Raw genomic sequence first — 22,845 nt, 5'->3', positions numbered from 1 at the left:
TTGGTCTCTTAGTGTGACAATTCACGATTGGAAGCCCCCCGATTGATCATTGAGGCCCATCATGTACCACTTGCCAACGTTGATAGAAACGCGTTGCCCAGAAATAGATTTGCATAGGCCGCCTCTCTTCTCTCTCTCTCTCTCTTCCCCGGACATCATACAATCTGGACGTGCGTCGGGGCAGACCACTGCCATCATATATTCAACTCTATTGGTAAGTTTAAACGAACCTGGCGCCTGGGTGGGGGGGTTGAACGTATACCGTCTCGGCCTGGCCCGATCCCAGCGGGCGCGGCACTTTTTTGAGGCGTTTAGATCGGCAACCGTCCCCGCCACGACGAGGCTACAAGGGGCTTTTTTTTTTCTTTTCCTTCTTGCTCAGCCTTGTTGCAACAAAAAGAATGATGAGGCTTGAATCTCATGTAAGCAGCAGGGAAGGAGAAAAAAAAAGAGGTGGTCCCCAAAGCCTCGTTTATTAGTTTCTTTGGTTCCTCGCTCAGCCCAGCCAGAACAAGGCTGCGGATCTTGCCTGATCGAGATGACCATCTCAGCCGCTTTACAACTACAAGGGTCCCCCCTCCCCTTTTCTCTTTCATTGATCCATCTTCAGGCCGGTCTTTGCCGGAAGATGGTCATTTACGATTCATGTGTGTGAGAGCTATTGTTAGCACTGCACCGTGTTTTTGATTCTAGTTCGGGCATCAGGGGTCTTCCCATGGCATGTCGGTGTAAATGAGGCTCGCTGACGAGGCGTCTGATGATGATGACGATACCTCAACCTCAACGCCTGACCATTTTCGTTTAAGAATTCAGGAATCTGCTTCGCATCTCTCACGTGAGAAGAGAGCCCTGCATTCTCAAAGTTGCCCGGGTCAGGACAGGACAATGTCAGATGTATGCAAAAAGAAAGAGACCTTTCGTGACGTATAAAAGGACCCCTTCCTGTCATCACTTATATCCTTTTCGTTTCCCTCTCATAACAAAGCGGCAAGCGAATTCAACTACCATATCCAACATCCCATCCAATACCTTTTCTTACCACCCTTCTCGTTGCCGTTGACCAAAATCCCTTCACCATGAAGTTCCTCCCCCTGCCCACGCTTCTTTTCGCGCTCCCCCTCGGCGCCCTCGGCGTACCCTCCTCCTCCTCTTCTTCCTCTTCTTCTTCCTCTTCTTCCGCGCCCTCTACCATGCAAGCCCGCGACGGTTGCACCATCCACGGCCAGTGGGACTCCAACTGGGTCGAGTACGCCAACTCCCGGTACCGAGTGCGGATCTGGCACGACGGCGGCGACGGCAACCTCAACAGTCGCTGGTGCGACTTTTTCTTCAGTACGTCTTGTCCCACTCGCTTTGCTACTTTTATTTCTTTTTAGTTTTTTTTTTTTTTTTTTTTTTTTTTTGGATCGTGTCGTCCCCGACAAGCCGCAGAGGCTCAAAGAAGGCGAAGAAAAAAGGAGAGGGCGAAAAAGAAAAGAAAAGAAACGGTTTGGCTGACTGCGCTGCCCGAAACAGGCCACGGATCATTCGTCACCATTTCCAACCCGGGCTGCTGGCAAGACGGCGATCACGCCGTGAGCGACGTCAGCTATGGACAAGGTCCCGTTGGCTATGAGCAGTATAAAAAGACTTTTTGGGACAGCTTCATCGCCATGCGGGACGCGACGGGCTGCCAGCTGGACGTGAACCTGTAAAGAAAGTACATGGCCATCAGTGGCCGCGTCTTTCTCGTCGCCAATCTATATTTGGCAAGACCTTCATTCCCGATCCAGTCATCAGAGGCTAGAATTGAATTTATAGGACTGAACATGACAAGTGGATTAGAATCGTATTATACACTCTTTTTAGGCACCTCTAGGAAATCAGTATGATACAATGGCCATGCCATGCCAAAAACCACAATCAAGCCTCGTAGAGGTCTTCGCCGTCCATGTCCAGGTGCGCCTCGTCAAAGCTCGATTCGCTGCTAGGTTTGCGCACGTCATCGCCCGCCTCGTTTGTGTCGGCACCCTCGCTAGGGGTGACCGTCTCATCATCGGCGTCGCCATCGACGCCGTCCTGTCCCATCATGGCAGCGAGTCGAGCTGCGCGGCCCTCCTTTTTGCGGGGTACCGGGGCTAGCATTGTTAGCAACACGCAACCTCATCCTCGGCATGTGTGCTCACCTCGACCATTTTCCTGTACATAAAAGCGCCGCAGCAAGGCAACGGCATCGTCACGGCCCCATCCGCCCTCGATCTCGTAGCCCTGCTCAACGTTACCTCCATCGCCCCCGCCGGGAGGAAACGACACACCCAAGCTTCCTCCTGTGCCATCGGGCAGCTGGATAGGCTTGGCTATGGGGTGCGCGCTCGCCGTCTGGCCGTCCTCCCTAACCGGCAACGAATTGGCGTGCAGACTGAATACGCCGCCAGTGCCCCCAAACTTGTCATTGACAGCGCCAAAGTAGACCTTTTTGATCTTGAGCTGACGCAGCAGCGAGGCACACATGATGCAGGGCTCTACGGTGACGTAGAGCACGCTCTCGGAGACTATGGACCTGTCGACACGCTCGACGTCGAGAATCTTCTGCCCATAGGGATAGAGGTGTCCCTTTTTGCCATCCTCGTTGCCTTCATGAGGCGACACGTCAGTAGACAGCGTTTCAGAGACGGCGTCGGGCATTTCTGTCTCGGACTGGGTGGCAATGTCCTGCTCCCCGCCGGCCACGGACTGATCAGTCCTTTCTTCGTCTCTTGCTGCTAATCGAGCAGCCTTTTCTTCCTCTTCTCGATCCGTGAGCTGTTTGGGTTTGAGACGGGTTGTACGCGGGCCATCCTTGTTTGGGTAAGAGAACAAGGCGGCGAGAGCCATGTACTCTGCGTGACGAGTGCCGTTGCGGGTGACGTTGGTGGCATTCATTCCCTTGGCAATGACCTTGCCGTCATGGACCAAGACGCAACCAACGGGGGTTTCGTTGATTTTCAGGGCGAGGCGGGCCTGCCATGTTAGCACGGAATACAAATGACGGCAAAGCTAGGCTGTGTGGTTGGACCACTTACCATATCCAGGGCCTCGCCGATGAATCGCAGATGTTGGGCGCGTTCAGCGGCAATGACGGGGTCATTGAGGAAGCTGTAATCGAATTGGGGCTGCTCGTCGGCTTCCCCGGCATCGTGCACCGCCGGCGCGTTCGCGGTATTGACTGCATCGGTGGTGGCCTTGGTTGCGTCGCCCTTTTGAGGCGAGTCGACAACTTTGAGGCCGGCCAGCGAGTCGACAAGCTTCTCAGGGGGTACGTTTTCCTTGTTTTCCTCTCTTTGGGGGGTAGCCTGGGAGGGAGGCAGGGGCGCCTTTTGGGTAGAGCGGGTCTGCTCTGTCAGAGGTCGAGGAGGAGCCATGATGGTGGAATCTTGAGTGGCAGTCGTCGTATCAGTGGTGGCGAGGTTGTGTCTGTCAGGAGTTGTGTCTTTTGTGGCAGCAGCTGGATTATTGGCTAGAATGGTGGCCTCGTCGTCGTGAGCATGAGACTTGACGATGTCGGAAAAGTCGCCGTTGAGAGCCTTGGACCAGCTGTCGTCGGAATTGTCATGAGGAAGAGGATGAGTAGGAGAAGGAGGAGTAGCAGCAGTAGCAGAAGCGGGAGTAGTAGCAACAAGGTTGGTGAGGGGATCGAGATGAAGCAAAGGCAGAGAAGAAGAAGGATTCGCTGACTCTGAGGGAGCGTCGGCGTTTGCGTTTGCAGGAGCAAGCTGGAGAGTTGCTTGTGCGTGTTGGCCGCTGCCGCCACCAGCGCCACCGCTGCCACCGTTGCCACCGTTGCCAGCTGGCGAGGAGCCACCGGACCCGTCACCAGCTGGCGACGACGGCGGCTGCGTCGATGTCGCTTTGTGCAGGAGTCGCCGCATCATGTTGCGTAGGCTGTTGCGGAAGCCGCCACCACCAGCACCGCCACCACTCTGCTGCTTGCTACCGTTGCTCTTGTTGAATGATCTGAGGCTTGTCATTGTTGTGGCTGTGCAAAATTCGGCTGTTTGCGAGCATGCAATTGCCAATTGTCAATGTCAATCAAAGGCAGATGATGTATGGTAACAAGAGCAAGAAGACCAAAGGCAGAGGGGTAAAAAAGGCGCGCGTAGGGTGGTCTCGGCTTGTTGGTAAACCAAATCAGATGGTGTAGATATATATATGTGTGTGTATATATATCAAGCAAAACAAAGAAAGAAAGAAAGCGCGTTTGTTTTGTCTGGCTTTCTTCTCGTCTCCTTGTACGCCAATTGTCGTTTTAGTACCCCCGGTGTGGAAGGGTGAAGTATGGTGTGTATGTGCGTGTGCGTGTATCCAAGAAAAGAAAAGGAAGAAGAGACCGAGAATGGAGTCAAGAAATCGATGGAAAGCCAACGGTGCGAGGTTTGAAATTCTCCAAGCAACCGTGCCCGAAATGATGAGTGATGACGAGATTAGGCCGTATCTGTATGTCTTGTCTTGCCTCACTCTGTTTCACTTACAACGCGGCAGTAATTTGATGCGCGCGTGCGCCCTCAACGGAATAGTTGATGGGAATGCCCGAGCAAGATGCCTGGGGGATTGTTTTTTCTTTTTTGGAAAAAAGATTTATCGGGTGAGGATGAAGAATAAAAATAAAAGATGAAAAGGCTAAAGCTGCTGTTAGGCCACTGGCGAGCAAAGGGGGGGGGGGGGGGGGGGGGGGGGGCTGAAGAGCCGGCCAAATGATTTCGACTTACAACAGATGGGCTCTCTCTCTCTCACGACGGAGCAGCCTCTCTGCGCGATATCAAAAGAAGAAAAAGACTAGAAAGAAAAGAACATACACCCAAAAGCCGCTCTGAACGTGCGTGGGTGACAAGTCTTTTTCCTTCTTTCTTTTTTTATTTTCTTTCCCTTGTTCTCGGATGTATATGTATCTTGTGTCGCAACAAGTTTGACGAGATCAGAAAGAAGAGATGGGGAAGGAAAATCACCAAGAAGAAGAATGACGGGAGCTCTTTATATGGAAATCAAGGCTCCCGTTACAAGAGATTGTGTACTGCAGAAACACGCACACCCGTAAAAAAAAATGGCGGTCGGCCCATGCCGTCCTACCGACTCTGTGTCTCGCCCGCCGCCTCCAGAGTTGTGCTTTTTGGTGTCGCGCGCGCCGTGGTCACGCTCGGCGTTGTACAGGCAATGCAGGAGAAGACGGAAGCAGGGAGGGTGTAGCGACAAGAGGGAAGAAAAAGAAAACAAGACGAACGGGGATGAGGAGCAGGAGGGGGAGCAGGAGCAGGAGGAGGAAGAAAATGAAGAGGAAGAGCACAGTATCGTTTGTCACGATACAACCAAATACAAACACCAGTGTACCTTGTCTTGGTAGGAGACAAGCACGGCTAAAAGGTACCTTTGGGGGGGGTTATGACGGCGGCAAGCAAACAGTTGTCGAAAAATTAAAAAATAAAAATGCTCCAGCCAAAAGTCGCCAAAAAGAAAAACTCGGCCTGCCTCTGTCTGCCGTTGCTTGCCCGGGCCAGTAAGAATCGGAGCAGAAGAGCCTCCAAAAAAAAAAAAAAAAAAAAAGGAATAATTACCTTTCCCCACCCGATGTACTCAGTATTGGAAAAAAAATACACAAGGCAAAAAGAAAAAAGAAGAAAAGACAGAAGGATGAAATCGCGGAACAAGTCACCTGACCTTTCCCGTGACTCCTCGCCCAAGAAAAGAAACATCTGGCCAGCCTGGCCAATATTTGCTGCAAATATTGATACGCTCTTCATTTTTGGATTTTGGATTCATTTCATTTCATTTATTGACTCGTTTCTTTTTCTTTTCTTTTTTTCAGTCAAGGTGTCGCCCAGGACACGAGACGAATAGGTTTCACCCATTTCGCTTCCTCTTACCCAAGTAGCCTAAGCAGTTCGTATCGCTTCGCCCATGACCGGTGCTGCGTCCTCTGTAGGAATCTGCGTCACAGTCGCACACACACTCTCTCTCTCTCTCTTTCTCTCGTTTACAACGTAGCACCAGCGCAGAGGAAAAGAAAAAGAGCGAAAAAAAAATACACCCCCTTCATCATCCCTGTCCATTATGCACATCGACTGCACACCACTTCGTTACGTGCCTGTAGGTACTTGGGTATGCACAACCTGGACTTTTTTTAAGGCATGTATCAAGATTGCAGCATCTTGTCTGCCTTGAGATTTGCAAGAAAATCTTTCTCAATCATGCCACTTGAATGCAACCATGAGACAATTTCTCGCATGAGAAAGAAAAAAGAACAGAACAGAAAGAAAAGAAACAATATGCCCACTCCAGGTAGTCACGACAGTCCCGTCTACAATTTCCAGAATTATTTTAGAAGAATAAAATAGAACAGGCAGGCAATCACCATCACTGCAACTAGTCACAATTGTCCATTCCGTATGAAATGTACTAGAGAACAGAAACACGCATACATCTCTATAGACATATAAGATATATTCTATCACTCCTCACTTTCACGGCATGGCTTCCATATGTATAAAATTTTCCGACACCATGTGCCGGTATGGATTGAAAAGCAAAAGAAGTAGGCTCGCTCAGCCTCTACACGGCCGTCCACCACAACAAATACTAATGATACATGTAAAATAAATCTCATCATGGTAGGAAAAATCAACCCAACTTCAACTTTTGAGTACACGCAACAAGCAAAAATCAATGCAACGCTCAGGGTATCACACACCACCGCAACCCCTACACCCACCACAACCATGCCAGCCACGACAACTCGTGCGCGGGCATCTACTCAACCTGGGGACCCTCAACTAGCAGACAGCACAAGCACGCATGGGCGCCGCCACCACATTGCGGGCACGCGGTGCGAGGTCTCGGCATGCTTGGCTTTGCGTGTTCCGCATAACCGTGTCAGTAGCAAACTGCGCATAGGCGGCAACGACAAGCGCCCGAGTAAGAGCAGTCTGCATCATCACCGCTAGTTCACCACGAGTAACACCATCTTGGTCCCCACGTTCGGCGAGAGACCTTCCGATGCCCGTGGTATCCTTATGGGTAGACAGTACCAAGGGCACAGCCTGCGAAACATTGAATGCCGATTCAGAGCCCTCGGCACGACGATCAGTGGACGGCATAATAAATGAGGACGTCGCAGCTTCATCCATGGAGGATGTGCAAGCCGCTGGTTGCTTGTCAAGCGACATTGCGCTGACAGCATCGGATGGTGATTGTTCACCATCCGTCAGTGAGGCCGAAGTGGAGTTCGTCATGTTGCCAACAGAGGGTTCGAGACCACGGTCCTGAATAGTTGAGAGAGGCGAAGCAGGTGAAGCAAGCGAGCCAGATTCACTAGAGACGTAGCCGCCAAGGATATCAACAGGAGATGCCGTGACCGAGGCCGACGTAGCCGTGAGTGGGCAAGAGAGAGTGGACGATACTGATGTTGCGTTGACAAGCTGAACCGTGGGTGTAGTAGCGGGAGCCTCGAGCCCAACTGCAAGTGAAGGAGTAGAAGCAGAAGTAGAATAAGAGGTACGGCCAGTTCCAGTAGCAAGTCGTGTTGAGCCAGCGAATACGTCGCTGCTGACAGCAGTACCACCTGGTGAGCTGGTAGTAGTGGTAGGTGAGCTGGTAGTAGTAGTAGTTGAGCTGGTAGTAGGTGAGCTGGTAGTCGGTAAGCTGGTAGCAAGGTAAGTTGAAGCCGAACTGGATTCCAATGTATCCACAAGCAGCGTCGGGCTGTTGTGGGTGGAAGCAATAATCGGCATCGCGGGCTGCGGGCTCTGCCCACCTGAGCCGTGGTCGAGCCATGTAGACACCGCGGTGTCTACGTTGCCCGTGCCGGAGGATACAGATGCAACTGCCGATTCCTTCAAGGGGTTAGTCGCCGTGGTAGGGGGCGTAGAGCAGATCAGACGTACACTTAGTTCACCTGCTATATAGGCTGACGAGCTGCTAGGGTCATTGACAGTAGACACCTTCCAAAACATTAGTCGCCGCGAATTGGCTAAATGCATCAGGGGGGGGGATGGACTCACGTTGACTAGGCCGGCCTTGGTCGAGCCCTGGCCACTGCTGTTGACGACCACAGTGCCTGGGGGACAACAAATGATTAACTGTCCCTGTTCGTTTGTGCGCATGACCACGTCGGAGCGACTCAGTACGCTGATTGCTCCAGCAATATCACCCGCCGCCTCGTCTCGCACATTGGTGCGATCCGATGGCTCGGTTTCCCCAGCCCTGGTAAAAGGAGGCTGCTTAGCCGAATCACCAGACTCAACACTTCTCGTGCCAAGGCCTGGTGACTCGGCGTTAGGAGGTCGACGTGGTGAGTCAATCGGCGACGGTATACTCTGCGTGGATAGGCCAGAAGTCGACGACGCAATGTCGAGCATACGCTCATCTTCAGAAAATGACGATCCAGGAGAGAACAGGTTAAAGTCGGTGTAGTCGCCAGCCGAATCTTGCGATTCGAACGGCAGCTGTGCCGATGCAGCAAAGGCTGCCCCATCGAGCAGGTCTGTGTGAGACTCTGCACAACCAACATCCGGACCACGACCAGGAGGTGCTCCTGAGCGAGGGGAGCAGGCCGGAACAGAGATGCGAGAAGCAGACAGGCCCGCATCCGAGGACTGTGACGAGAGGAAACTTTCAGGATCGGCAAAGAAGTCGTAGTCTTCAGCGTGGTCCACGGGCGGGTACTGGACAAACTCGTCCCAAAGATCGGCGGGAGCAGCCAGAGTAGGATCAAAGGTGTTGAGAGTGTCAAAGCTGAAGGTGGCGTCAATGTCAAAGGGCGAGGCGGAGAAGCCGGCAAAGTCCTCCATCATGACTGCAGGTGATACTGATTGCGGCGAGACGGATTGTGGCGGTGATATCGATTGAGATGCTGATGAGGGAGAAGATGTGCGAGCCTTCTTGGTAACCTTGGCAGTGGTGGGAGCGGGGGCTGCAGGAGTCGCGGCGGCACGCTTCTTGTGGCTAGGGTCGCAGCGAATCTTCTTGCGCTTGCAGCTGTCGCAGGCCTTGATGATACGCATCAGGTGAGCGTGGTCGCGCTGTTCCTTTGTCTTGGAGCCGCGGGAGGCCGAGTTGGTGACGTCGAGCCCGTCCTTGGTCATAATCTTCATACCGGGGAGGCTGGCAAAGTCGGTGGCACGCACGCGCGAGGCAGGGCTCGCGGGCTTGGACACGCGGTGTTGCGAAGAGCGCGAGGACACCGAGGCGGTGCGCGAAGGCTGACTCCAATCCCAGGAGGTGGTGGCGGGCGATGTGTTGAAGGAGGAAGAGGCCGAGTTGGCGGGCGAGGCAGCGACGGTATAGACGGGATAGAACTTGAAGGTCTGGCCGGTGCGCTGAGCGTACTCGAGAAAGTCGAGGGCCAGAGTGGCGCGCTTCTCCTGGGAAGAGGCAGGGCCGACGAGATGGGCGTGTATTAGCTCATCGAGTTCCTGGGTGCCGACGGCAGGAAAGAACTGGAGCTGGGCGCCGAGGGTGGGCTGGAAGATGGAGAAACCCTGGGGAAGCCCGGAAGACGACATGATTGATGCTTTGAGGGAGGTCGTTTCAAATGATGACTCAGGTTGGCGTGTTTGAGAAGAGACTGGCTGGAGAGAGGGGGGTGATGCCAGGCTGCTCGGTTTGTAAGCCCGGAGCCGGGACGAGGGCGAGCGAGATACTTACAATCGGGGGTCTAGAGAGCGAGAGAGGAGAGGAGAGTATTTTATAGCCCCAGGTTCCAATGCGTGTATTGCAATTGGATATCGTCTAAGAGGTAGGCTTATTATTGTCTTGAAAGACTGAATGGGCAAGGTGAAAGACGAGAAGTCGGCGAGACTTGGATGGTGATGGCGAGTCCGGACAAGCCGTGAAGAGAGGTCTCAAGTCAGGCTCGTTTCTGGTCGTCAGATCTAGTAAAGCGTAGCCGAGACGCAATTACTGCCGAGATCTGGAATAGAGATTCAGATTTGGGGATAATAGGGAGAGTGGGCGAGAGAGTAGGTAGACGAGGGGAGAAAGAAGAGAAGAAGGAGGGAAACCTGAGGCGCAGGCCGAGGGGAGTCATGCAGGTATTTCAGTTAGCGAGATGCGGCATTGCGATGGCGCGGGTGGGCGGTGCAGCAGAGGAGCATCAGCGGGAGCAGGTGCCAGTAATCCAGTAATTCGTACTCCGTATACTGAGTGCCTAGGTGAGTAGAGGGGGATTATCAGGGTTGTCGTGAGGCGTCTTGCAGGGCATTTCTTTCCAGGTACCTCGACGCCCTGGCTGCCACCGGAAAGATACCTCGTCACAACTTGGAACTGGCGAAAGCCCACTCTCCAAGAGGCTGACTCTTTCGGCGTGTTCAGTTAGGTTTAGCGTACTTTTATGCCAGCCGCGCCAGTCACCAATCAAAGCACTCCATTTCGGCAAGGGTATGACAGTCTGGCAGCTCTATTGGTCAGAAGGACCCCACCTCTTCAGCGCCCCACACGGTCTCTTCGGCGAGAACGAGGCTCTCTGATTGGCCGATGACTTCCCACCATCAAAAACTCAGCCTGCTTCTCAAGTTCCCAGTGACTCAACGGCGAGCCTGAATAGGAAGTCGTCGCTGTTCGAAGGGGATCATGGCGCTCTCCGCAGTTTTGATTATCTGGGGCAGGGGGGTCCTCAATACTGTCAGTACACCAGGAAGTGTCCTTTTGCGTCTGTGAGCTGCTATCAAAGGTGACTTGCATTCTGCGCGGCATGGCCTCCATGTCGTGGTCAAGGCTGCCGTCCTGTCGTGATAGTGCACCGGCAAAAAGATACATGCCACTCGGCGGCAGCAGTGAGCTTCGTGAATCCCGTTCTGGACCATGAGAAGTCGCTGTGGCTGCCGCTATATTGGCTGCTGTTGACGGAAACTCGGTGGCTGTCAGAAATATCACACAGCCTTATTTCTAGCCTCGTTTCTGGTAACTTTCCTTCTGTACACTAACACCACACGACAATCAGAATCCAAGTAGCAATTGTTAGCAACAGCTCAGATTTCCACCGTGTCCTACCATCTCCCTCGTTTCTTTTGAGATATAAGCGCGACCGCCCCTCTTCCCAGTTTCCAGATGCTCTGCTTGCCGGCCCGCAGCACATGCTCTCTGTGTATCAGTACAGGCACCTACCCTACATACCCTACACATCATAGGAGCCATTCTCGTTGCTAGTGTAGGCGTACTCTGCTGCATTATGATGATCACATGTTCCATAATGCATATGAAATGTTCAAGTCTATTCCCCGTCACAATTGTGAACAATGGGCAGTTCGATAGCCTCGACCCTGATCCTGCTTTGACAGGTGTACATGAGAAACGACGCGCACCACCGCCACCACCACCGGCTCCCGAATCGAGCAAATGGACAAGTCCCAGGTCTCGCACTCCTCGCCAATCACAAACCATCCGAAAAAGAAAAAATAAGGGAAAGGGGAAAGACGAAAAAACCACCAATCACGGCAATGGTGGGCTTACAAGTGACCTGAACTGCGGATTCCAGACCACCTGCCCCGCGTCCAACTTCTCCGCTGACAGCCTTGAAATTAACCAATCATTATACGAACCGCCAAATACACAATCGGACAGAACACGACGGGTGTGCGACTATATACATATATACGTAAACCTGGGGTCATTGCATTGACATGAGTTCGTGAAGAGAGAAAAAAACATGTGAGGGGCCCTTTTTTGGCCATGCTAAAAGTATTTACAGCAAGAGAAAAAGAAGAAGAAAAAAAGAAGAAAAAGGGAAACGTCAACGAAACCTGCAAGCGCTCATCTCCCTCGCTCTGGTCGTTCCATCCCCAGCAAATCGTGCGCATGCCGACTCCATGTCCCGCCGCTCGCCGATGTAAACCCAGGCATACTCGCAGCCTTCTTTGCGACGACCGGCGCGCCGGTTGCAGACGGTAGTGGTGGTGGTGGTGGTGGTGGTGCCACGGGACCCATGGCCAAAGGACCTGCCGCGGCGATCCTCCCCCTGCCAGCGCCGCCGAGGCCTGCGGGACGGGTACTAATCATGCGCGCGACCGGCTGTACGGGCTCAAATGGCACCATGACCTGCGGCGCAAGACCCGCCGCGTCTTCCCGCCGCGCCGCCTTCTTGCCCCTCGACGCTGGGTTGGCAATGCGCGGCCTTGTAGTCTGGTTCGTCTCGCTTCCACTGGACATGCTTTCCGAGGTCGACAACGCCCCGGTCAGGACTGTTGCCGGTGGTTTTGCAATCATCTCTGGCTTCGTCTCGAGTTCCAGGTTCCCCGACGTTTGCGCGTCTGACTGCAAAGGTATTTTGGCAAGAGCAACCTCGGGCGCACTCAACGCTTCCAGTTTCGTCTCATTGGGCTCTGCTGTCGTGGGCGTAATCGCCTTGCTCGAGCTGTTGCATCGCACAACTGGCGCTGGTGCTTTAGGTGCGATAGTTCGACGAGGGATTAGTTTGGGTGAAATTGCCTCGTCAGCTTCTGGACTTCCAGCAACAACTCGAGGTGATACCGGAAGCTGCACTCGGTGTGGTACTGGTGGTACTACCGGCTCTATTACCGGCTCCGACATTGACTCGAGCACTGGATCAGGTAGCCTGATTGCGGTGGTAGGAGACTCATCCTGTGGAGATGCAGCGGGGTCTTCCATCACCACCAGTTGTTCGGCGACTGGCTCCTCCTCGCCTGGTGTTTCTTCTGTACGGTTTTCTGCAGTTTCTAATGCGGCTTTTGAGTTTGATGATGCTTCCGCCGTGAGAGGCTTGCGCGGCGCTTCGCTAACGACGGCGGGCACTGGCGGGCCTCCAAGTCGAAACGAAGCCGAAGCGAACGGGCCCGGAATCAGCGCATCGATGCCCTGCGGAACGTACCCGATAATCTCTCTGCTTCGTATTCCTTTTCGAGGCAGCTTCTTGATCCGTGGACCTTGCAATTCAGGAGCCTCCTCCTCTTGCTCGGCCTTGTTATGCTCAGACTCAGACTCTTCGCTGTAGGCCCTGCGCTTTGCTGCCCGACGTCTTCGTGGCCGCGGCTCATCTTCCTCTTCACTAGCCTTCTCTTCATGAACATTTCCTTTTGTAGAATCTCGTTGCTTCCTCTTCTTTGAGATTTTTTCGCTGACCTCTAGCTCGGGAGATGGACTATAGGTCCTGCGTTTCTTGGTGCGTCGCTGAGATTTTTGGGGTATCTCGTCTTCACTGCTCGATTCGGGCAGCACAGGAGTCGGTATACGTTCTTCAGGATTTGTTTCCAAGCCGTCTTCAGGAGCTGCCGAACTCGGTATTGTTATCTCTTCCGGTGACGCTGAACGTATCGGTTGTGTTGGAGGAGTCGATGGTTCTGGAGATGGTGTTTTCTCGATTCTATCGTCACGCTCTTCTTCCGCCGAAGTCGGTTTTGGCAGCTGTACAATCGGCTCTCGCATCACGAGCAAGCCCCTCTTTTGTCTCGACCGCATTCGTAGCGTCGTCCTAAGCTCTTTTGATTCCGGTTCAGCGCGGACAGGGACTGAAGGATTTGTTGCTGTCCTTTCGCGGTCCTCTTTCTTACTTCGTGACTCTTTAGAAGTCCTGCGTTGACGTTGCGCGTCTTCAATCTCGTTAGGCTCGTTGACCATCATTAGATCTGGTAAAGGTGAATAACGCGTTGCAGAAGGCTGTTTCCTTTGAATTTCTTCGGCTTCGGCGCGTCGCGATTGTAAAAATTGTGATGTTTCTCTATCCTTCCTTTTTCTTTTAGAGGTCTTTTCCAATATTATCGTGGGGCTATCCTCGTCTCGGTCCCTATCCTGCGTACGATGGCTCTTCTCCGCAGTTTGGTCGTGTTGCTTTCGCTGCTCTTTTCGCTGATTATTCAGTATATTTTCTTCCTGAGAAACGTCTTCGTCACCAATAGCTGATTCGGTACTGCGATTTACCGCGTTCTCTGCCTCTACCATCACTGAACGTGCGCTAGCGATCGGATGCCGCGTCACAGGCTGCAGAGTTGGCCGCTGCTTTTTGGCCGGTCGACAACGACCAACTTCTTCATCGTCTTGTAGAAAGAGTGGACTGCTCTGGACAGGCTCCGGGTCCTCCGTCTCTTCGTCCTCCAAGGGTGTCGACGAGGCTCCGACCTGCGACAACATCCTCTGCCGCAGCGCTCGCGCCCTGGCGGCCATCAGCTCCGGCCCGGGACATGCAGATAGATTTAGTGTGGTGCCAAAAAGATTGCGCGCGAACCCTGCTTTGCTAGGCGGCGAGGGGCTGACGCGTTGTTTCCTGGCCGGCGGCGGCCGCTCCGCGACGGTCGGCTGCGCATCGGCTGTCGGTGGCTTATTTTGATGCAGTTTCCCCTGCCGGGCCTCGAAAGGAGAATGCGCCGGTATGGCTGCGCGACCAATTGGCCCCGGGCTCTGTACTAGGGAGCTCAGTGGGAGATGCGGTCGTTGCTGCGCGCCTTGCGGTTGTTGCCCGCCAGCTAGTGAGCTGCGTGGCGTCGGCCTCGTTTTCGCTGCCGCTATTTGCCGTCGTTTTTCCACCTCGCGCGCTCTTTTATCCAGGAGCTCAGTCAAATCCTGCTGCTTCTCGCCCGTGCAGTCTTCGACTTGGACGAGGGCCATGCCTCGGTCCAGTGAGAGCTCGTCACCGGGGGCCAGATCCCCCTCTTGGTCCCAGTGTGCATCTCCAACGAAGTGGCCACGGTCATCGTAGACCATGACCTTCTTGTTGAAGCTGTGATACTTCAGTTTGCCATCTTGCCATCGTTTCTGCTTACGTCGCAGATCGTGCGTGAACAGGCATATGAAATCGTAAACGGTGGCTGTGGATGGCGGGCCATCTTTCCCTGCCGGCGACGAGGCTTGGGGCTTCGCTACAGCGTAGGACATCTGGGTTTGAGTCTCATATCGGAACTTTGTGAATGATTCGCGGGTAAGCAATCCTGCCGTCAAGTTATCGCGATCGACGATGTCTTTGGGAGCTTGACGTGTCTGGCCAGACGCGTTAATGGATCACGCCACGACGCCAATTCACGTGATTGCAGCCTACCCTACATGGGGAACTGTTCAGCAAGAGTATTTATCTACAGTAGAATTGACTAGCTCTAGATCTTCTAACATTGAAATATTATCTTTTAGACTGATTTTGTATACTTTTATGTACTCGCGATACTCTGATTCGTTCTCACTTTCTACACGATCATGATGGAACGCTCACCATACCGACGATTTTTCTTACGAAATCAAACTTTGAGCTCAGTAAGTACATGGATCTAAACTAAAATAAACTCTAACAAAACGAACAAAAAGATTTCGCAGGATAAGAATTGAAATCACGACAAGATATTCGTTGTACTTTTTTTCTTATCACGACAAATGTAGTGGTTACAGAGAGCAGAGCTACAGAGCCGAGCCGAGCGATTCTTGATTGCTATCTTTTCTCCCCTGCGTATACGGTTCCCATGACTCCCCTTTCTTTTTTGGGCACGGGCTCTTGTATTTAGTTGGATACTACAAGAATGAATGAGACTACAGTCTGATGCAAGCATTCATTTGGCGGTCTGGCGGGACAGACATAGAGATCAGTACCGTCGACTCGGTGTGCCGAATGTGCACCACATTTCAACACTCGTGTAGTGCTTGAGAGTACTTCCCCGAAACATGATTTCGATTTTGAAACATTTTCTTATTCTGGCGGAAGCAAAGCCACTTGAGAAGCCGCCGCCAGCGTTCGCAGCGGTTACCTGCGCCCGGTGCACTGGAGCACCAACTCATCGACACATGCACGGAGAGTCGGTCAGCTGAAAATAAAAAGAAAATACTTCGGAGTCCTGTCTACATTTGCGAAGAGTAATCAAACGCAATTTGTGATGTAACCTGACACAAGGCCCGAGGACTGGGCGACTGGGTTCGTTCAGTCTCGGAATATTCACCTTGTCTCAGCCAGCCACCAAAAAGTCGCCACTCGAGAAAGACATCATCGGCCCCGATCTTCCTTTTGGCCAGCCCTTTTTAGTCACCTCTGTCCCCAAAAACTTTAAATATTTACTTCACCATCTTTGGGTGCGTATGACCGCATTCACTGCCAGGCAACAGCACCGCTCTGCTGTATAACAGAAAACCTCACCATGGCACGCCCATCGCCTCCATGGGGATACCAGTGGCGGTCGAAGCGCCTCTTCGTCATCGCCACTGTGGGAATTGGCCTGTTCAGCGACCTGTTCCTGTATGGCATCGTCGTGCCCGTCATGCCCTTTGTGCTGCGCGACCGCCTGGGCGTCGACGACGGCGACATTCAGACGCAGACGTCACGTCAGCTGGCCGCCTACGCGGGCTCCTCCGTCCTCTTTGCGGTGCCGGTGGGATGGGCGGCCGATAGGCTCGGCTCGCGCAAGGTGCCCTTTCTTGTCGGCGTCGTCACGCTGCTCGCCAGCACGGCAATGCTCTGCGCGGGCGCCTCCGTCACTGCCTTGATGGCGGCCAGGTTGCTGCAGGGTCTCTCGGTTGCCATTGTGTGGTCGGTCGGCTTCGCCACTATCCAGGACCTCGTGGGCACCGCTGAGCTGGGAAGGGTGACCGGTTCCATCTTCTCCTTTGTGTCCATGGGCCAACTGGTGGCGCCGGCGCTCGGTGGCTTCCTGTACGACCTTGGGGGGATGCAGGCCATCTTTGCGCTCAGTGCGGCCATTTTGGTTGTGGATCTTACCATGAGACTGCTCGTGCTTGATAGAATGGAGATGGATAACTACAAAGTGGCGCCGGGTCAAGACAAGAGTGCGGCAATCTCAGAATCCCGTGAGAACTTGCCCAATGGAAGATGCTGTGCCGATGCCAACGAGTCCTCTCCTCTACTCGGCCAGAGAAGTAAATTGGAGAGCTGCAACTTCATTATACCTGAAAATCCCGGTTGGCTGGCGCGAAACCTCCCAGTGGCCTTTTGCATGCGCAACCCACGACTCTCAATGGCCATGGCAATGTCTCTCTCACAGGGCGTCATTTTCGGTGCCATTGACGCGACGGTGCCTATCGAGCTGTCCAACTTGTTCTCTTTTACCTCGAACCAAGTCGGGATGGTGTTTGTGTGCATGATGATACCCTTTGTCGGACTTGGCCAGCCAGCTGGCTGGGCTGTGGACAGATATGGGCCAAGAGCGTTGGCAACCTCGGGGCTTCTGGTCACCATCGTTGCAAGTGGGCTGCTTTCTTTGCCATCACTTGGAATACTATCCGATGCTGCGAAAGTGCCCTTTTTCTGCGTCGTCCTAGCGCTCAATGGTGTTGCACTCGCAATGACCGGACCGATCAGCTTCGTTGAGGCTGGAAGCGTCATCGAGTCCTACCACCTGGCGAATCCCGGCTTCTTTGGAAAGCACGGGCCGTACGCGCAGCTTCATGGATTCAATTCGCTGTTTTTCTTTTCCGGTTTGGCGATTGGTCCGCTTGCCGGTGGCTGGCTTAATGCGACGTACGGCTTTCACACCATGGCGCTTGCATTTGCTGGCATGGCGGCTGTGATGCTCATATTTGTTCTGAGATTGGTTGGAAAGACTGCGGCTTAATTAACGTGCAAGACGGGCATGTTTGTGGAAATTTGACAAGAAAATCCCGGGGTTGCTTTCTGTTTCTTTTTTTGCACTTGGCGAGTAGGAGTTGCGCGTACAAAATATCGCATCTAGCTGAACTAAGATGCCTGAACACTCATTTTTTATGTATTCTTTTTGTATATTGTATTATTTTCGACTTCTTAATAAACCCGCTCTTCTTTGCTACTGCTGGCCAAGCCCCAGGGCCAAGCCTCAATCTGCCATAGCTATTTCGACAAAATCCCGACAAGGACCGCCTGTCTTGATGCCTCGTTGTAGGTCAGTGTGTGTTGAAAGGGTAGTGTACTTGTACGTTATAAGGTGTAGCAGGCAATCAGCATTTCACTACTTATCCGCTCGTACATGATCGCGTCATCAGCTACGAGGCGCCAAATTTACCCCAGCAAACGTTTACTGGAGCAGCCATGTTGGGCAAGAGACAGTAGAAGATGAATGTATTACACCCGAAATCTATAATAACATTGCCGCAAATTGATCAATGTCAATTGATTTACGCCGTCGGGAGCGGAGTTTCGGCTCAGCGTTACCCTAGGCGCCGCGACCGACGGACCCATAGGTAGCCGAGGCCTTGTAACTTATTACTCCCCGCGCCGCATTTAACAGCTCCTTGCCTTCTCATCATCCTCTGGAGGCAAGCTGTCGTCACCCAATCCAACAATTACATCATATATACAAAACACTCACGATGCCTTCTGCTCTCGAAATCACCGCCGGTGCCTGGCTATTGACCTCGCTTGGCCACACTGTAGGCGCCTCATCCTGCGGCCCGAAGGAGTCGGACCCCCCTTGATGGGCCTCAACAACATGCTAACAACGGCGCTTGAACAGGTCAACGGCCGAGACTGGCAGTCACACGCCGCTATCAAGGCTCTGCCCCAAGAGCAAAAGACCTGCGCTCGCCTTGGCTGGTATCAGGGCAGCGGCTTCATCTTCGTTGCTTGTAAGAGTAGCGCCCCTGCGCCATTCTGCACCCTCATGACTGACATTGGATTGTGCAGCCCTCCTCAACTACTACTGGTCCCGAAACCCCGCCCTGCTCGAGGACCCGATTCAAAAGGCTATCGCTGGCTTCCTCAGCGCCATCCTTGGTGTCAGCTCCGTCGTCTACGCTGCCAACGGCGTCGCTGCCAACTCTGTCGTGACTGCTCTCGTCTCGGCGCTCCAGGCTTACGCTGCTTTCAAGGCCAACTAACTACCCCAATGATTCAATACCCTGAATAATTCAATATATTTCCTCCAAGACAATGTGCCGACTGCAGGGATGTGTGAAGTGTGTGCGGCTGACGAGCGCCATGAACCAAGAGGACCTTGCAATTGCACAAATCGGTACGCCCTGAAAAACAAGTCTCATCTAGATTTCTCGGCAGCCTGCAATTCCATGCTCCATCAACAGTCATCATGACTGAATTGACTCTTTTCTCCCCACAACGGCTCGAGTTCTCCTACAAGCCGCAGATTTAGCGCGGCCCCCCTGTAAGCCTTCTGAGTCACCCACTGAAGGCCCACTGTATCCTTCGCGTTGATGTGACCGTGCTCGAGACGAGATCGAACATCGTAGGAGAAAAAGTTTGCGGCGATTCTTCTATAAAATGGCATCGACATCGGCCTGCAACATGCTGTCCAAAAAATCATGAAGATTTAGAACACGTTTATCAATTTATCATGAACGCCTTGCAAGACATGGCGTCGTTGCGCCTCGACAGCCCGGCGAGGCTCGACACCCTGCCCATTGGTGTTTTGCGCAGCGTCTTCCAGCATCTGAACACGGCCCAGAGCTTGGGACGGCTGGCGAGGACCTCAAAGGGTCTCAAAGACATTGTCGAGCACCATGGATGGAATGTCTTTGTGCGAACTCACTTCGGCTACCTCGATTTGCCACCTGGCCAATGGAAGACGTTGGCCAAGCGCCTCACGTGGCAGGCTAGGGCCTGGGAGCGGCGAGCTCTGCTACTCTCATCGCTGGTATCATCGAAAAAGCTGGCGTCGCAGAGCCATCGAGGTCGGGCAGGGCGCGGCGGACGCGGCGGACGCGACGCTCGTCCTGCGCAGACTTTCCCGCCAAGCGTCTTTGTGGACGCTGCTTCGCACATGAAGGGAAAAAACGAGGAGGAAATCGTCGCGTGGGGAATCGGCGAAGATGTGGTGGTACGCTGGAGGGAGCTACGATACTCGTCACCGAAAAAGGAGAAGTGGACCAAGATTGTTGGTCAGATGTCCGGGTTCAAGGCTGGCCAGGACGACGTCTCGGCGCTTGCTCTTGTCAAGGGTGCTGAGATGGGCAAGACCTTGATGATGCTCGTAGGGAGAGCCAGTGGATACTTGCAACTGCTTTCAACTCATCACACAGATATGGGAAGAACAATTGCCTGGCTCCAGCCAGAGGCTACCGACAACGAGCCCTCTGGTGGCCAAAATGACATCCGACATGTCGATGTCAGTGCGCTACACTCTTCTGTAGCAGTAGCTACTCAAAACAACATATTTTTTTACTCGCTGCCCTGGAAGTGGCCAGGCCCGGATGGATTAAACTCGGATGAGAGTGGAAATCTGGCGGAGCACGTTGTACTCCCCACGGAGAGACACGACATGAAGGAGATGGAGGGCTCCTCAAGCTTTCGACAGATTCGCCAAGTGCGGCACATGCATAACGGAGATGTAGCTCTGGCATTGAGCGGCACTGCGGAACCTCTGCGCTATCTTACCAGAACGCCTACCGGAACAGTCGTTGCTAATGCAGCGAAAATGCAGGCCTCGGCCCGGTGTACCGACTCGTACATTTACAACGATCGACAGCTGCAGACATCGCGTTGCGTCTTACCTCTCGACGCCGCTTCCGTTCCAGGCGGCTCTGGATGCACAGTCCTCAGCTCGTACGATGACGGCACAGTCAGACTGCAAGACATGCGCACGCCGTCCGCCATCGACACCATCTTCCAGGACCACTTTGAGCTCACCACCCCGACCGGGCCGCTGCTCGCAGACGGCATGCATCGCTTCATCGCCGGAAGCGCCCGCACATCGGTGATCAAGCTTTTCGACTACCGGTGGACCAAGAGCTATCATTACACCGACGCGGTGCCCTGCAGCAAATCGCCACTCGGCCCGGCCCCCAAGCCGCTGACTTGGATCACCGCGCCGGCCGGCACGCAACGAGAGCGCTGCTGCTACATGTCCGGCAGGGAGTGCGCTCGCCACATGCTGGCCAAGACGGACTTTTACAGGCCCAACTGCAACGTTTACCTGCCCAGCATCTACCAGGACGCGTCGTGCGTGTATTCCCTGGCTCGGGCGTCGCCCACCTCACCCAGCATCTACGCGGGTCTGGCCGGCGAGCTCGTCACGATGAGCCTGCGCGACCAAGTGGCGGCGGAGAAGGAGGCGCAATTCATGCAGAAGCGAGATAGGAAGTCTCTCGCTGGATATTCTTACCATGAGTCACTGACCAGCCTCGTCGAGACTGGCGACGGCATCGCGCTAAAGGATATCAGCGAGAGCCAGCGAGTTCCCGCTGTCCGGAAGCACGGGCGGAACCCGGCTCAGATCGCAGCACAGGAATTCGGCCGCTTAGATGAGTGGCTCACATGAAACCTGGCATAGAAAGAAATGAATAACCATGATATAAAGGCGTTTGGGGATAACTTAAAAATACATATAATGCAGACTTCATTTACAGGCCGTCTCCTCCTCACGCATGTCTAGTCCACCCACTCATACTCTGGCAGCACATGCTTTTCCGAGCTGGAAAACGCGCCGGCAAACAGTTTTTGCGCCACGTCCAGCACCCTCGTCCAGCACACGAACTGGATGATCCTGTTGCGCAGCGCGATGCCCCACGACGTCTGCGGCGCCATGACGGGCCAGAAGAGCGGCGACACCTTTTGCATCTCGCCCACCAGCGGGCGCATCGTGCGCTCGTACGCCGCCAGCGCCGCCTCGAGGTCGCCGGGGCGCGCCGCGACCTCGCCGGCCAGCACGTACGCGCCCGCCATGGCGAGCGTGGTGCCCGCGCCGCTGGGCGCCGCGTATCCGGCGTCGCCGACGAGCGCAAAGTGGCCGCCCCGCGAGAGCGTGTCCGTGTGGACCTTGACCATTTCGCTGGCGTAAAAGGCCTTGGACGTCATCATGCGGTCCACGATGTCGTCGGTGCGCCAGCCCGCGCCGCGGTAGCGCGCGGCGACGAAGCTGCGCAGGGAGTCGTCGTCGTCCTTTTGGGCGGCGGCGCGGAACGGGCCCGTGAGATCGTCCGCGCTCGAGGCCGCGATGCTCAGCAGGACGCCCTTGCAGCCGCCGTCGGGGTCGGGGCCGAGGCAGACCATGCGACCGCCGGGCGCGCTGTACGAGAGACCAACCCGGCTGCCCTCGAGGAGATCCTCTTCAATGTCAAAGTATGCGGCCCAGTGGTTGGTAGTGATGATGTGGTCGCGGACGCCGCAGCCCAAGCCCAGCGCCCGCGTGCGCGAGGTCGCGCCGTCGCAGGCCACCACGAGATCAAACTCCTCCGAGCGTCGCCCGTTGGCGTATTCGACCACGACAGGCCCGCCGTTACCGCCCTCCCCCGCGGGGGTGGTGGTCGTCATCGAGGCTAGCTGCTCGCCAAAGACGTAGCGCACGCGCTCGTCGTCCTTGGTGTAGCGGTAGATGATCTCGGCGAGCTTGCCGCGGAAGATTTCGTACTCGGACACGAGGGACTGCTGGTCCGGGTCGCCCGTGGCGCTGATGGCGCCGTACGAGCGGCCCCGGGCGTCGACGAAGCTGATGCTGTCCATGGAGGTGGTGGCGGCGCGCACGGCCGCCTCCATCCCGGGCATCTTGCGCATCACCTCCACGCCCACGGTGCGGATGTCGACATTTTGACCGGTCCGGCGGAACGAGGGGAAGCGCTCGATGACGGTGACGTCGGCGCCGGCCTTGCGGAACCAGTAGGCGGCGGATGTGCCGGCGATGGAGGCACCGACAACGAGAACTCGTAGTTGAGACATGACTGATTATGTGTGGAGGGTGTGTAAGTGTGTGGAGCGGCCGTGGTGTAAAAGCTCGCTGCGTGTTTGGTTCTGTTATTGCAGACGATTTTTGGGAATGATGTAGGCGGGCGCATGCTAGCTATTTATACTAGCACCCAGGTAGCACCGTTTTCTGCCTGCCGGCCGAATTTGTAGAGAATCTCGGGCGATGGACCGGGGGGGTTTGCCCGGGGGGGTCGCCTCCTTCGGCCGGAGGCCACCCGAAGGATTGGCCAATCAGAGGCCTTCATCTACCATCAGCTTATGGCGACAACGCAACACATGATACCGATTTTTTAATTATT

At 54.4% G+C, this 22,845-nt stretch overlaps 8 protein-coding genes across 8 annotated transcripts; 4 read left to right on the top strand and 4 right to left on the bottom strand.

The window, feature by feature from the left end:
• Positions 1-1,076: 1,076 nt before the first annotated feature.
• On the top strand, positions 1,077-1,694 carry V2A60_002268 (uncharacterized protein; the record flags this gene model as incomplete). The annotated part of the gene is made up of 2 exons (XM_083253619.1): positions 1,077-1,332; positions 1,516-1,694. 2 exons carry the CDS (start codon positions 1,077-1,079, stop codon positions 1,692-1,694), a joined length of 435 nt encoding a protein of 144 aa, XP_083109745.1.
• Positions 1,695-1,902: 208 nt separating this feature from the next.
• On the bottom strand, positions 1,903-3,986 carry V2A60_002267 (tRNA(adenine34) deaminase; the record flags this gene model as incomplete). The annotated part of the gene is made up of 3 exons (XM_083253618.1): positions 1,903-2,117; positions 2,166-2,979; positions 3,042-3,986. The coding sequence occupies 3 exons, from the start codon at positions 3,984-3,986 to the stop codon at positions 1,903-1,905; spliced, it is 1,974 nt and encodes a 657-aa protein (XP_083109744.1).
• Positions 3,987-6,779: 2,793 nt separating this feature from the next.
• On the bottom strand, positions 6,780-9,509 carry V2A60_002266 (Zn(II)2Cys6 transcription factor domain-containing protein; the record flags this gene model as incomplete). Its single annotated transcript, XM_083253617.1, has 5 exons — positions 6,780-7,462; positions 7,545-7,647; positions 7,695-7,838; positions 7,890-7,946; positions 8,007-9,509. 5 exons carry the CDS (start codon positions 9,507-9,509, stop codon positions 6,780-6,782), a joined length of 2,490 nt encoding a protein of 829 aa, XP_083109743.1.
• A 2,245-nt stretch (positions 9,510-11,754) lies between these two features.
• V2A60_002265 (DNA helicase ZGRF1-like domain-containing protein) lies at positions 11,755-14,826 on the bottom strand (the record flags this gene model as incomplete). The annotated part of the gene is made up of 1 exon (XM_083253616.1): positions 11,755-14,826. One exon carries the CDS (start codon positions 14,824-14,826, stop codon positions 11,755-11,757), a length of 3,072 nt encoding a protein of 1,023 aa, XP_083109742.1.
• A 1,238-nt stretch (positions 14,827-16,064) lies between these two features.
• On the top strand, positions 16,065-17,495 carry V2A60_002264 (MFS transporter; the record flags this gene model as incomplete). The annotated part of the gene is made up of 1 exon (XM_083253615.1): positions 16,065-17,495. One exon carries the CDS (start codon positions 16,065-16,067, stop codon positions 17,493-17,495), a length of 1,431 nt encoding a protein of 476 aa, XP_083109741.1.
• Positions 17,496-18,225: 730 nt separating this feature from the next.
• V2A60_002263 (uncharacterized protein) lies at positions 18,226-18,732 on the top strand (the record flags this gene model as incomplete). The annotated part of the gene is made up of 3 exons (XM_083253614.1): positions 18,226-18,285; positions 18,369-18,480; positions 18,539-18,732. The coding sequence occupies 3 exons, from the start codon at positions 18,226-18,228 to the stop codon at positions 18,730-18,732; spliced, it is 366 nt and encodes a 121-aa protein (XP_083109740.1).
• A 470-nt stretch (positions 18,733-19,202) lies between these two features.
• Positions 19,203-21,125, top strand: V2A60_002262 (uncharacterized protein; the record flags this gene model as incomplete). Its single annotated transcript, XM_083253613.1, has 1 exon — positions 19,203-21,125. One exon carries the CDS (start codon positions 19,203-19,205, stop codon positions 21,123-21,125), a length of 1,923 nt encoding a protein of 640 aa, XP_083109739.1.
• A 110-nt stretch (positions 21,126-21,235) lies between these two features.
• On the bottom strand, positions 21,236-22,519 carry V2A60_002261 (uncharacterized protein; the record flags this gene model as incomplete). Its single annotated transcript, XM_083253612.1, has 1 exon — positions 21,236-22,519. The coding sequence occupies one exon, from the start codon at positions 22,517-22,519 to the stop codon at positions 21,236-21,238; it is 1,284 nt and encodes a 427-aa protein (XP_083109738.1).
• Between the last annotated feature and the right edge of the window lie 326 nt (positions 22,520-22,845).

Source organism: Cordyceps javanica, chromosome 1 (genome assembly GCF_051103115.1).
Source record: "Cordyceps javanica chromosome 1, complete sequence".
Classification (NCBI taxonomy): domain Eukaryota; kingdom Fungi; phylum Ascomycota; class Sordariomycetes; order Hypocreales; family Cordycipitaceae; genus Cordyceps; species Cordyceps javanica.
Note: the sequence above shows the minus strand (reverse complement) of the source record. Positions and strands in the feature narration are given on the sequence as shown.